The sequence below is a fragment of the Mesoplodon bidens genome (genome assembly GCF_964165515.1).
Source record: "Mesoplodon bidens genome assembly, chromosome: 6".
Lineage (NCBI taxonomy): Eukaryota > Metazoa > Chordata > Mammalia > Artiodactyla > Ziphiidae > Mesoplodon > Mesoplodon bidens.
This window is the reverse complement of record NC_138162.1, coordinates 8,554,784-8,568,951: the sequence shown is the minus strand read 5'-3', so window position 1 is coordinate 8,568,951 and position 14,168 is coordinate 8,554,784. Positions and strand designations below refer to the sequence as shown.

The window sequence follows — 14,168 nt, the reverse complement described above, 5'->3', positions numbered from 1 at the left end:
CTTAAACCTGCTGCCTGCTGCGGTCTGGGGATCTGGGCCTCTGGCTCTGAGGAGAAAGCGTCTGGGCCTCACCACAGTGGAAGGGTGATCGGATGCCATTTTTCAGAAGGAAATGAACTAGGGCAAACTGAGTGAGTGTGAGATAGAGCCTGGCTCACAGTGAGGACCCGTAAGAGCTACATGTATGAGAAACAAAGAACGCGTGTGAACGTAAAAGTCACCGGCTCCCAGGCTCCACCATGAAACCTGGCCAGAGAAGGCTTTCAACACAAACAGACTTTCTGTGCAGAGGGGCCCCCAGGCCCCGGAGGGCCGCCGGGCTCTGGCAGACCCAGGGAGGGCCCCGGCCTGAGAACAGGGCTCTCAGCCCGCGCAGGAAAGAAACCAAAAGACGCAGAACCCCTTGGAATCGGGCGAAAGTGGGCGCTGCGCCCCAGGCGCTCAGGGCGGCGCTCGATGGCTCCGGATCACACCAGTTGTCATCCTGGTCTCCAGGGAGGACACGGAGGCTCGGAGTCTGAGCGGACTGGACCACGGGCTCCCAACTCAGCCCAGGCAGAGGCTGGACTGGAATGCAAGTCTTGTGATTCCAGATTGAGTCGTTTCCCTCCGACACAGCTGCCTCCCATTAATTTCGAATGTGTGAGACTTGGAGCACAGCCCCAAGAGCGGCAGCAGGGCTGCCAGGCTGCTTAAATCGGGCAGTGCTGACCCGGGACAGGGCCACTCCGATGCCACTGGAACCCGTGGGAACGAGGCTCCCTATCCCGGCCACGTGTCCTCCTCCGTAGAGCCGGCTTCTCTGCAGCCGTGCACATGTCACTGGGCCATTCAGCACACTCGGCTGGTGCTCCGACTGCTCGCCCAGGCCTGCACTGGGCACTGGGGACGCGGTCCCTTCCTCCCGGGGCTGGTGTCGGGGCGGGGGCGGGGATGGACGGTCAGCGGGAAATCACACACGATTGCTTAGCTTCAGATGGCTGGGCGCTGAGAAGGCCAGGCACAGGCCACACGTGCCCAGGAGGATGGGGTTGCCGCCCTCTTTGTGAGAACTCAGGGACCTGAATTCTGTGAAGCACTGGGCCCTGCATCTCAATGAAAGCCCTCGCCCGTGTCTAATTTAACCCCTGAGGGTGGGAGAAGACCAGCAGTTCTTTCCCTCCCAAGAGAAATGTACAGGATGAACAGGAGGTCGTTTCTGGGGCGCTTTGGGCTTGTCTGCTGTGGTCCACGCTGGTGGGTAGCAGAGGCCCCTGGCTCCTGGCAGCCTCCTGGTGTTGGCTGGCCGGCCAAGGCCGCCTCTGAGAGGAGGACATGACAGCTGAGACCAGGGGCTGCTGAAGTCAGCATCGTGCAACACTTCTGAGCCGTCTTCCTTTAGAATTACGAACGAAGCACAAGATCACTTTCTTTGTGAATTTAAAATGATCATTTTCTCAAATACCTGTTCTGTTGATCCTGGTTTCACACACGTCCCTTCTTAGCCTTTCTCCTCTTCTCCTCCCACAAACACTGGTTTCCCGCCTTCTGTCCCAGGCCTTCCCCCTTCCCACTGAACTTACAGCCTGGATGTCTTGCCCACTCCCGGGGCTCCACACACTCCTGTGCTGACAAGTCCTGCACACCTGTCCCCAGCTGCCATATCTCCCGAGCACCGCACCCATCTACCCAGTGGCCCGCAGACATCAATCCCAAACTGAGCTTCTCATCGGCCCCCCCAGCCTGCTCCCTCCTTGGTGAATAGCACTAGCCTCCACTGATGGTTACCCCTGAATACCCCTTGTGCCACGCAGCTGGTCCACCTCCTAGACACCTGTGGCTCACATCTCTCCTTCCCAGCCTGTGGTCTTGACCAGAGTGAGATTTCTAGGGTGCAAATCTGAGCATATCACCCCCTCTCCTAAAAATCTCCACGCCTTCCCCTCATTGAGCTCCAGGCCCCTCTGGGGCGCCCCCCCCCACCGACACACACAGACACACACACGCACACACAGACACACACACACACACACACTTGCCACCCTCAGCTCTTCAGCCTGGCTGGCTCTCTGCAGTTTCTCGACTAGGTCCTGTGTCTGTCATCGTGGGCTCCTTCTGCCTGTACGGCTGCCCCTGCTGGAACTCCTGTGCCAGTCTGGAGGTCAGACCCTCCGGGTCCTCTCTGACCTTCTTATGTCCTCAGGTGCCCTGATCATGGCTCCACTGCTTACCAGCCCCTCGCCCGACCCTTCCGACCGCGGGTCCCACACCATTGAGATGCCAACAGGGCCTGTGAGGCAGTGTTACTGTGAAGCTTGCATCAGATCCTGTGTACAGAACACTGAGCACAGCCTCTGGCACCTTGTAGGTGCTCGATGAATGTCAGCCATCACCACCACCACCACCATTATGGTCGTGGTAGTTATTCAATTGATGTATTGAATAGTTCTTGCTGTCACCGTATTTATTTATTTTTTTCCTATCCAAGCACGTGTCTTTCCTGGGTGTAGTTATCTGGTTGCTTGTCTCTGTCCCCACTTGAGTGTAACTGTGTGAAGGCAGAACATCAGCTCTCTAATTCAGCGTGGCCGTACCGCGCCTGGCCCGGGTGGTGTTGAGGAAGGCGGGAGGCTGCTGTGTCGTTTCCTCCTCACAGGCAACCTGCCAGGCCAGACCACTGCCCCCGTCTTGCAGATGCAGAATTCAGGCTCAGAGGTACGAGTGACTCGCCCAAGGTCACTCAGCCGGGAGGTGGCGGATACCAGTGGGAGCCCAGGCCTGTCTGCCTCTGGATTCCATGTTCTTTGCTGTCGCCATTCATCATCCTTAATCCTGTCCACTCCAAAGCCGTTGTTAGAGGGCCCTGTGCTCTTTTCTCTTCCAGTCAATGAGTGGTCTGTTGGGCAGCATGTCAGTTTCTTGAGAGAAATGTAATGAAAACCAGATTTCTTTCATGATATCTCGTTCCCCAGTGACTGTCAGTTCTCATATGTTCCAATAAAACTGCTAAAGAAACAGCCACTTAAAGATTATTCATGGAAAAATTTTGCAGAGGAAAAATAGAGCAATCTTCTGAGATAGTCAAGCCGCGTGGTCAGTTTTTCCAGCTGTCCGTGCCATATCGGGCTGGGCAGTGGGGACCACACTCTGCTAAGCCAGGCCAGGGCCAGGCTCATTATCACCGCCCCCGCCCCAAGGGCAGGGAGAAACAAACTTGCCAGCCACCCGCTCAGAACCGGTCCCAGAAGACACGTGTCCCTGGTGCTGTCACGTGGTGGCCTCCCCCCCAGGCCTTGGTGGGGCAGGAACATGAGGCCTTTCAGTAGCAGAGTGTTACGGTCAGAGAGGCCACCTCCATCCCTAGGTCCCAGCTGAATGGAAATTCTTCTGCTTCGGCGTCAAACCCGGGCTGTTGGTCCGCGATGCAGGGATGGGAGTGTCTGAGACCCAGGGCAGTCTGAGCAGCCTCAGCGTGGAGCCTGGGCCTAGGGAGATCACAGCCTCTTCTGCTTGTGCCCCCACCCCGCCCCCCAACCCTTCCCTCAGCTGGCTGGAGGGGCATCTGAGGCCAGGCATGTCTCCCGTCCAAAGCAGGGAGAAGAGGGGGGCGGATCTGGGCCTCGGCCTGGAGGGAGAGTCAGGAGCTGAGTGGAAGAAACCAAGGGCGAGTCTGGAGGCTTGGGAGAGCCAGAAGTAGGGGTCAGAGCCAGGATGCAGGAACCACCGGAGACAGGTGGGGCAGGGAGTGGATCAGGAGTGAGCAGAGACTGAGGAAGTTCCCAGAAGAGCCTCAGAGCGAACGGCTCTCGCTGTACACACGGCCGGTTAAAGGAGCAAACCCAGCACCCCTCTGCCACGTGACCAGGTGTGCCTCCCACACAAGGACACGAGGATAGTCAAAGTATCAACTGCACAGGAGTCGTTGAATTCAGACACTGAAGTGTGTACACAAGCCTGGCACACAGTTGCTGCATAACAGATGTCAGTCTCCTTCACCTTCCCTTCCTCGGAGTAGCAGTTGGACCTTATCCGTCACACGTGGCCTTCAGGAAGTGCCTCCTGCTTATCAGATCACCTCAAGTGTGTCACCGTGTTCCTCCTTCCTCAGGTTTCCACTAATGCCTGACCTTTGAACTGCTAGAGCTCCTCCCCCGCCACGTGGCCCCCACTTGCCACCACCAGCAGAGTGGTGTAGCCCTGGGCCCAGGTCCTGTGCGTGGTAGATATAGAAGCCCTGGCTCTCTTACCTGCACATCGGGCCTCCTCGGAGGACCCGCCCACAGCACGGGGCCCGGCCCTCAGCATTCAGTTATCACCATTCTTAATACTACGACACCACCAGTTCAAACCACGAGGAGGAGCCAGGAGATCTGACCTTTATCAAATAATTTCTGAACCTGGGCTGGGAGCCAGAGTGACTCAGGCAGTGAGACTGTAATCCCACGTACATGCAGCTGACAAACAAGGCGCATTCCACCCTCCGCATGGATACATTTATTGAGCAATATGTGCAAAACAGAAACAAAGCCGGATGCTCCCATGCTTGCCTTTCCTCCCTGCAGCAGCTACACGAGATGTTTCCCCTGGGACAGAACTTGCTTTCACTCCATTGCTTTGAGCAGAAGTTCTTCACCGGGTGCCCATCAGAATCACCTGGAGATCAGCACCCCCAAACTCCCCCTAGGCCAGCAGAATCAGACCCTCCTGGAATGGGCCCAAGAAACTCCATCTCTCACACACCCTCCAGATGCTTCTGATACAAACATGCCCTGGTTAAGAATGACAAGCTCGAAGAAGCTGATGGCGGCGTGGAACCCCTCACAGGAAAATGCACACATACACGAAGCTTAGCCAGAGTCCTCGCTGGCTCCCATGGACCCTCCCAGGGTTGGTGAAGTCCAGGCCACGACACTCTGACTTCAGTATTTTTTTTTTTAATTTTTTTGGTTTTTGTTTTTTTTGTGTGGTACGTGGGCCTCTCACTTGCTGTGGCCTCTCCCGTTGCGGAGCACAGGCTCCGGACATGCAGGCCCAGTGGCCATGGCTCACGGGCCCAACCACTCTGCGGCATGTGGGATCTTCCCTGACTGGGGCACGAACCCGCGTCCCCTGCATCGGCAGGCGGAGTCTCAACCACTGCGCCACCAGGGAAGCCCCTCTGACTTCAATATTATGGGTTGGTCTGTCCGAGCCCCGTTCTTGAGATGCCGTATGCAGGCGGGAATTGGTACCTCAGACAGCACCCCCTCTTGTTACCGAATTACGTCCTGTGGACCCTGCTCCAGCCTTAGCCTGAGCTCTCTGTCTCAGCAGAGGAGGGTTATTTTTTCCATTTGGGTCCCAATAGGCAAATGACGAAACAGAAGCTGAGATCAACACAGCACAAGCTTTATTCAGTGGCCAAAGAGTGGAGAAGCAGGAACTAAATTCACAGATCAGTTAATTTTAGAGTAAAGACAAAGGGAGGAGGAGTGAGGTAATGATGGGGAGAAGGATGCATTAGTCTGCCGGGGAAGGGACGGGGCTTTTTCGAGGGAGTGGGGTGCCACCCCCTTTTTGTCCTTCTTTGGTCCTTAATGTCCAGTCCCGGCCACAGTAGATGTATCATTTAATGTGCTAATGTAGTCAGATCAACATATAATGAGACTCAGGGTCTGTTGGAAGTCAGATTCGTGCCATCTTGGTCCCAGCTGGTTCTATGTGGTTTTTTTCTTTGTGTGTGTGTGTGTGTGTGTGTGTGTGTGTGTGTGTGTAGCTTCCTTTATCATCTCTGGACCCTTTAACTTAAAGATTTATGTTCACTGCTGCTAGAGTCGGAGGTGTTGGCAAGTTTTGAGCAAGGACACTCCTGCTAACAGAGGAGGTTGATGGGTTTTGAGCAAAACCTGGAGCTGCTTTGGCAGCACCCTCTCCTGCCACCTGGCCGAGAGGCGGTGTGATGTGGCCTCCTTGAGAAGGTTCTTTGGGCTGCAAACAACAGAGGCAGACTCTGGCTGGGAGGGCTGAGCAGCCAGGTCAGGGAAGGTCAGGGGGGCACTGGGACTCCCTTCCACCTCGCTTTTTGCCTTAACCGTGAGCCTCTCTCACCATAGACCCGCCTGCTCCTCCTCCACAGGCAGGGAAACATGGCCATCGACCGTATCTAGGTTTTATTTCTCATCCCAAAGAGAGATTGTCCTCAGACATGTTCCTGGCCCAAATCTGAAAATCCTGGGGAAGGTGTCTCCCCCAAGCCGGGGTCAGGGGCAAGGCCACAGTGGCACTGGTCTGGGGTTGGCTCCCCTGTGACCCCCATCGGGGGAGGGGCGATTTCTGGCAAAGGTGCTGGGCAGGTGGTCCCAGGTGCCCCTTCTGTGCATTCACAAGGCCTAGACTTGAACCGGATTCCACGACAACCAGGCCCCTGTCCTCGAGGCTTAACCCCCTGAGCTTCTGCTTCCCCATTTGTGAACCAAGGCTAATAACAGGCCTCAGGGGGTGTTGTGTGGGTTAAATGTGAAGCATTGCAGGGCTGCGGCAGACACAGATGACACTCAAATGGGGTGATCGGAGGAGAGTGTCAGAACGAGGGTGTCGGGAAGCCCAAGGCACAGCCCAGCACCCCCAGCTAGAAACAGTGGGGCACTGTAACTGCCCCTAGGCCTGCAAGGGTGCAGGGAAGCAGCGGTTACCAAAACCAGAGCAGAGGGGTCCTGGAGACCGCACCTCTCAGGGGTGACCACAGGAGAGAGCTGCAGGAAGCGGTGCCCTAGCCTCGCTGTCGTCCCTTCCCCCGTCTCTGGCCCGGGCTCCCCATCATCCTGAGCTGACCAGGAGCCAGACGGAAGGGAGCCCACTGACCTAGGCCCCATAGTGCATCCCCCAGTTCATGGCACAGGGTGGAGAAGGACGGATCTGGAGTCCAGCACAGCCCCTTAGCACGGTGCCTGGCACAGAAGGGGTGTCCACTCATTTTTCAAGTATGCTCATTTTAAATGACGAAACATTTATACATAGAGAATACCCATTGTACCTCCCACCCATGTTTAACAGAAGTTAACATTTTGCCGTACTTTCTTTATATTTTCTTAATTAATTACAGGGAGAGCAGAAGTCCCTCTCACCCCATCCTTTCCCTTTCTTCCCTATGGAGGTGTCTACTGTTCTGATACAGTTTGTGTTATCCTGTGTAAATTTTTGTGTTTTACTACAGGTATACCTATATACAAACATATATACCATTTTTTGGTATGTTTTTTAAATTTTACATAAATGGCATCATGCCATCCACATAAACATTCTTTGGAACTTGCTCTTCCTACTTCTGTGATTTTATCCATACTGATACCTGTGGATCCAGTTTCTTCATTTTTTCCTGCTCTGTAGAATTTGTTGAATGAATAGACCACAGCTCACTTATCCATTTCCCTACCGAGGGGCATGCAGGCTGTTTCCACATTGAACATCATTGTAAACGTGTCCCCTTGTGCACGTATGCAAGAGTTTCCTGAGGGCAGACACCCAGAATTGGAATCCCAGGGTCGCGGTGATGCCATGAAGGCATGGCATCTTCACCTTTACTCAGCATTGCTAATTGCTTTCCAAGTATTTGACACTCAAATGAGCCCCAAACTAGCATTCCTGTCTCTCCACACCTAGCCAACACTTGATATTGTCACGCTAATTATTTTTTTACAATCTAATGAGGTGAAAATGTACCTCATTTTTTACTATAATTTGCATTCCCATTATTACCAGTGAGGTTACGGCATCTTTCCCTATAGTTATTGGTCATTGGAGTCATTTCCTCTTTTGTGAATTGCCGCGTTTGTCTCCTTTGCCAGTTTTCTGGGGGTGTGGGTTTGCCTGTTTCTTACTGGTATTTGAAGTTCTCTGTAAATCTGAACATGAACCCTTTGCTGGTGATGTGGGTGACAGATACCTTCTCCCAGACTACAACTTGCCTTTTAACATTGCTTTTGCTCTCTTTTATTTATTTGTTTGTTTGTTTCTTTGGGTGCAGAAATGTTTAATTTTAAATGTAGTCAAATTTATTCATTTCTTTTCCTTTAGGGTTTATGCCTTTTGTTTCTTTCCTTTCCCCAAGGTCATAAGGATTGTCTGTTTTCTTCCCAGTAGTTTTGCATTTTTGCTTTCCACATTTATGGCATTAATCCACTTGTATAATATAAGGTAGGAGGACTCTAATTTCATCTTTTTCCACGTGGAACCCAGTGGTTCTAGCCCCATGTACTGAAAAGAGCCTCCCTACCCTCTGAATTGTAACGCCGCCACCACCATGAAGCAAGTCCAGGTTTTCACTTCTGATTCACTGAACAGTTCTCTGCCCATGCCCCAACTCCAGACTGTTTGAATTACTATTGTTTTGTGTTCCAGTCTGATATCCGGTAGGGCAAGTCCTGTACTATTCTTCTTAGGATTTGTCTTGGCTGCTTTGTCCCTTTATTCTTCCATCAGGATTGTAAGATCAGCTGAAATGACCAGGTATGGCAGGGATAGAGTACCATATGCCCCTGACGGTTTCAAGCAAGGAAATGACATGGTCAGCTTTCCATTTATCAAACACTCATGAATCTGTATGGTGGTGGGATTTGAGAAGATTAGACTGGTTGCAGGAAGAAGATAAAGTGTGGGGACCCAGACCAGTCAGTGACAAGAGAGGTGGGCAGGGAGGGGGTGTACAAAACCTAGGGGTCTTGGCGGTCGTGTACAGCAAGTGAGAAGAGCAAAGCAAGTCACCGTCTGGAAGAAGCCAAGACGACCCCTCCTTCCCTCCTTCTGGAAGAAGCCAGGTGACTGAGTGGCCAGCAGGGCCTCCAGCCAAGGCTGGAAATACAGGAGGAGGGTCCAGGTTCAACCCCGGCTGAACTTGTGGTATCTTAGGAAAGTTCAGATGGAGATGTCATGCCAACGGGTGGATACGTAGGTCTCAGGCTCAGAAAAGAGGAAGGCGGTAAAGATTTGCGTCATCAGCCGATCTGCTGAGTTAAAATCAAATCAAAACCAGGAGCCAAAGAGGGAGGCCTGTGTAGACAACACCAGCTGCTGGAGGCTAAGGAGCCCGTGGAGGAGGCAGAGCGACCGAAGAGGCACAGGGAGAAGCAGGAGCGCGTGACGTCACAGACGCCCCGGAAGCAGAGCCTTGCGACGAGCGAGACACCAAGGGTGCTGGTGAGGAGGCCGATGAGCGTTCAACGATTAGGCCAAAAGGAGGTCAGTGGGAGTGTCATCAGGAATGAAAACCAGATTCAGCGACTTGAGGAGTGAGCGAGGGGGTGGCAGCGGAGTAAAGGCCTCTGTCTGAGGAAAAGTGGCTGTCCGGGAGGAGAGCCGGGGCCGCGAGACCTTTTCACGGAAGATGAGACACTAGAGTGTGTGCACAGGCTGGGGAAGGGGCCTGAGTGGCGGGAAGGGGAAAGTGGGGGCGTGACTTCTCAGAGGGAACAGTAGGGCTGGGAGGTGGTCCCGGCTCCCCAGGCCTGGCAGGTAGGCTGGTGTGGACGGAGGTGCACGTGGCAATTGCAGAGCCAGACGCGAGGAAGCTCAAACTTGACAAGCACAGTTTTCTCATGGCAGGAGAGTGGCATCCTTTGGAGGGGAGGGTGTCTAAGAGTTGTGCAGGGGGCTGAAGGAGGGAGGAGACTCCTGGGGAATAGATGTTGAACGGAACAGCGGAGACCTAGTAAGGATGTGGCGGCAGGAACTTGGGGAAGTGAAGGAGAAGATGTCGGGGTTGGGGGGTGCGGCATGGAGGGGGTGCAGGGAGTGGGATGGCGGCTGGGAGCATGAATTCAGAGCTTAAGATGACGTGAGTTCCTTGCCTTGTGAACCCTCCGAAGTGCCAGAAGGGAGCTAGAACTTTCCGCAGTGGACAGGCTGGGGACAGGGGTCATTGTTTTGGACACTAAAATAAGAATGAACCAAGCATGCTGGAGGACATGGGAACCCTTAGGTCACTTGTGGATCTGCGGCGTCTTGTGGCGGAGGATCTGGAGCCCTAGATGGACCTCGGGCCTCACAGGCCCTCCAGGACGTTCCCCAGCATGGCCAGGCAGCAGCCCCTTGGTTTGCAGGGTGTTTGATGTGCTCCGCAGGAAGTGGCCCAGCCCCTTTGTGGAAACCCTGGCCCCCACTTCCGGTGTCTGGCCCAGATAGCTAAGGCTAAGCTGGCATCTGGGGTCATGTCCCTTTGAGACAGGCTGGGACCTGGGGCCCTTTGCTGCAGGGCTTGTACCTGGACAAACGTCTCCTCCAGCAACAGATTTAGAGAAACTATAAGGGACTAAAAATAACTGCGGGCATGGGCGGCTGGGGCAAATTATGAACAATAAGATACAAAAAGGCCAAAACCCAACTGCCACTTCTGAGCAGGGTACTACACGTGATCCCTGCACACAGCACCCCCAAGGGGTGGGCACACCACCTAAGCCACCCCTCCAGCCTGACCCACCCATCCGCCCCTGCCCTGACCCCACAAAAGGAACCAGCTCGTCCCCCTTCAGGGAGTGAGCGAGGGAACCTGTTACTTGTTTTCGCTCCCCTGTGAGCACGAGTCCGAATAAAGCCTTGCCTGAATTCCTCGTCTGACCTCTTGTCAGTTTCTGTTGATTAGAGTCCAAGAACCCGTCTTCGTAACACCTTAAACACCTCCCTTCCCAAGCCACAGAAACTAAAGAGTACCACAGTGGTCCAGACCACACCCCACAAAATATAGCTGTGGACATGGCCAGCATGAAGGATTCTGCCTCCATCTCTGCATATGTGGCTCAGTGGACTTTGTGGCCCCGACCCCCTGGCTCTGATGACCTCCTGTTGGCCCCATGACTGGGGCTGAGGAGGACAAGGTAATATTATCATAATAAAACCCGAGTGAACGCTAACTCTGCACACATTACTTAATGACCCCTCCCAACCACCTGCCAGGTGAGTGAATTATTCCCACCTTTCAGATGAGGAAACTGAGGCTCCAGGAGTAAGTAACCCATCCAAGGTCACCCAGGCAATAGCTGAGAGGCCAGGGGTCTGAACCCCTGCCTACGTAGCTGTGCTTCCTCTCATTAAATCCGCTGCTCCCCGATAAGCCCTCCACACCTCCCTTTTTGTCGGATGTGTGGTTGAGAACAGAAAGTGGCCGTGGAAGGGCACAGGGTAAGGGCCCTGGACCTAGACTCAGAAGTCACACTGTTAAGGCTCAGCTCTGCCACCCAGCTGGGTGGCCATGGAAGAGTCTCGCCACAGGGAAACAGGCCAGGATGCTGATCCCCGCGTCCAACTCCACGTCTGTCCACGGCACTCTCCCCCGTATGAGCAGCAGGGCTGCCCAGTCAGGGGACCACCACACAAAGCAGGACACTGGCGCTCCTGACGGTCGGTTGTCAGCCTGGAAGCAGAGAGGGAGGGGTCAGGGTCTCGCGAGTGAAAGCCCACGGGACTTGGGAGAACCTTGCCCGCCATGACAGCCGGGCCAGGTGCCTTCCCCCAAACCCGGCCCCCTCTCCCCTGAGCCTCCACAGCACCACCATCACTCTCTCTGCTCTGTTCACAGCCCCCGCCAGCGGCTCCAGTTCTGCGAGGTTCAGCCGGCGGCCCACCTGTCCTGACACATCCGTGGCTGGCAGCCTCCCCACGCCCCCAGTTCCGAGACACAGGAAGAGCCACAGCCTGGGCAACAAGTGGGTGACTGAGCGAGCACCCCCTGCTCCCCGGGTCTAGACTGGGCTGAGCGTGGGGCGTGGGCTGAAGGGCTGCTGGGAATGCCGGCCCACCGGGCCCTCCCCCGCCCATCTGGGAGTCCCTGATGGGCACTCTCGGCGTCCCGGGCTGGTGCCCTCTCCTCAGGCCTGGCATGCGCTCAGGAAGAGTGGGGGCGTCCGCGGCAGCACGGCCTGCGAACTGGTGACGGGGTTTCGCGGGCTCGGCAGCCAAGGGAGGAAGTGTGCGGGGAAGGGCAGGGAAACAGTGGGGGGATTCCAGGAGGTTTGCCCAGGCTCGGGTAGTGCCTCCTTGTGGAAACCCCAGAGTCCAGTGGACGCCATGACCGTCATCCAGGGAGCACTAGGTGTCTCATGGTGCTTGTGTACTGGGGCTCAGAGTCTCTGCTCGCCAATTGTTGCAGAAAGCCTGCAGAGCAGTGAGCCTGCTGCTGGTTCACCCAGCTGTGTGGGGCTGACAGCTGGGGGACATGCATGGTCCTCAGCGTAGCCGGGGCAGCCATGCCCATGTCCCCAGGGTGTTGGGCACAGAATCCTGAGCAGTTGGGTCCCTTCCTCCCTCCCTCCCTCCCTCCCTTCCTTCCTCCCTCCCTCCCTCCCTTCCTTCCTTCCTTCTTTCCTTCCTTCCTTCCACCATTAAGACACAAGCCTCAACCAGCCCAGACCAGCCGTGGAGTCACTTACAGGCTGGAGGAGAAAGGGTTGCTCTCCAAGTGTTTGGGGCTTGCTCTGTGCTAGATGCTCTGCTACGTTCCTGTCCAGCATTCTTTCACTGAGCCCCTGCAGGCCTCCAAGGTAGGCGCTATATGATACACATTGTAAGAACGAGGCTGGTGAGGTTTGACAGGTGAAGTACGTTGCAGTGGTGAGTAAGGCTGGAGCGAGGATTTGGACCAGGTTTGTGACTCCAGAACCAGACGTGCTGACTGCAGGGTCACACTGTCCCTTCGCTTGTGTGGCCCCATGGCTCACCAGCACCCTCCGCTCACTTGAGCCTCATAGTCATCCTGGGAGACACGCAGGGCAAGTATCGTAAGTCCCCATTTGACCGGTGGAGAAACTGAGGCTCAGAAGAAGGATGTGACTTGCCCAAGGTCACACGGGGAGATAGGGCAGAGCCTGGACTTAGACCACGGTTCTGGGTGGAGGTCTTTCTCCTGCAGCTGCGCCGTCTGCTCAGGATGCCAGGGCAGGTGTAACCACTGTCACTCCCTAGATAAGGAGCTTTGCCTTTCTTTCTTCCTTTCCATTTTCCAGTATGATGTGTCAGTTGAGTGTAGTTGAGAGTAAAAGTGCGACATTCCCATCGGAGAAAGCGAGGCACCTGCTGGACGACAGCGTCCTGGAGTCGCGCAGCCCCCGCAGGGGCCTCGCCCTCGCCTCCTCCTCTGCCATCACCAATGGACTCGCCCTCGGTAAGCGTCTCCGGCCTGCACACCACAGCGGGTGGGCCACAGCCCAGCGTGTGTCTCTGTGTCACCGTGCAGTGCCCGGTGGCCCCTCACCCCCTGCAGAGGGGGCTCCCCACAGGCGTCACCAGAGCTAGGGAGGCCTTTGCTTCCCGGCCTCCGAGGCTTCACGAAATGCCCTGGGTTTGTCCTCATCCTGCTGGTGGCCCTGAGAGTGGCAGGCAGGCTGGACAAGGACCTGAGACCCGCCATCCTTGGCCGGCAACTGCCAAAGCCTGGTTGCTGCCCCCGCGGGGCTCCGTCCCTGGGGAGCCACAGCCCCCTCCCGTAGGGCAGAGGAGGAGGTGCTGCAGGGTGGCCACTGGGTGCTCACTGTGCCCCTGTCTTCACACTGAGAAGCCAGAGTGAGGGAGGGTAAAAAACTGATCTTCTGGGATGAAAGCATATGTCTGAACTTCAGCCAGAAATGGTGCTTATGTCAGTGGAAGGACAGAAACTGAGCTGCTGGGGCCAGGAGGGGAGGGGTCAGAGCTGAGGATGGTGTTGAGCTCTGGTCACAGGTCTGTCCCGCTGCAGTGTCCAGGTCACCTGACCAGGTCACCTAGGTCATTTCTGCTGTCAGACAAGCGTACGCTCCACTGGCCGTGTCCTTTCAGTGTGCCCATGCTTCTGTAGTCTGTGTGTCTGTCTACTTCCCTTAACAGGGAGTGCTCCTGGGGCTGGCAGCAGGTTAGTCGGAGGCCTGTAAGGTGGAGGGCCCCATGGAAAGGAAGAGGGTGGTGCGGACAGGACAATCGGGCAGGAATCTCACATCCCACGTCCTCATGAAATGAGGCCGGTCTCTGAGGCAGTGCCAGTGCAGGGGGCAGCTGTCTCCTACGTCCTGGAAAGTCTGTGACAAGCAAGGTCCATGTCTGCCTTCTGTCCAGGAAGGAGGTCATCCCACTTGGACCCAGTCCGGGGTTTATACCAGCTTAGGAAAGTGTAGCCTGCGGTTCATGGGTGTGCCTTGGGGAAAGAATTCAGGGTCTGTGTGTTGGGGAAAGGCTGGAATAAACCACGTAGGCAG

At 55.4% G+C, this 14,168-nt stretch overlaps 1 protein-coding gene across 7 annotated transcripts in view; it reads left to right on the top strand.

Annotated features, from left to right (window-relative positions):
* RALGPS1 (Ral GEF with PH domain and SH3 binding motif 1) overlaps window positions 1-14,168 on the top strand; it is a 286,463-nt gene that overhangs the window by 249,395 nt on the left and 22,900 nt on the right. For 5 of the 7 annotated variants that reach the window (XM_081238238.1, XM_081238237.1, XM_081238236.1 and 2 more), the window contains one exon: window positions 11,525-11,651. In XM_081238238.1, the coding sequence (XP_081094364.1) occupies window positions 11,525-11,651 (127 nt within the window). Of the gene's footprint in view, window positions 1-11,524; window positions 11,652-12,947; window positions 13,106-14,168 lie in introns of all 7 variants that reach the window. The other 2 variants (XM_081238240.1, XM_081238239.1) reach the window with 1 other exon arrangement.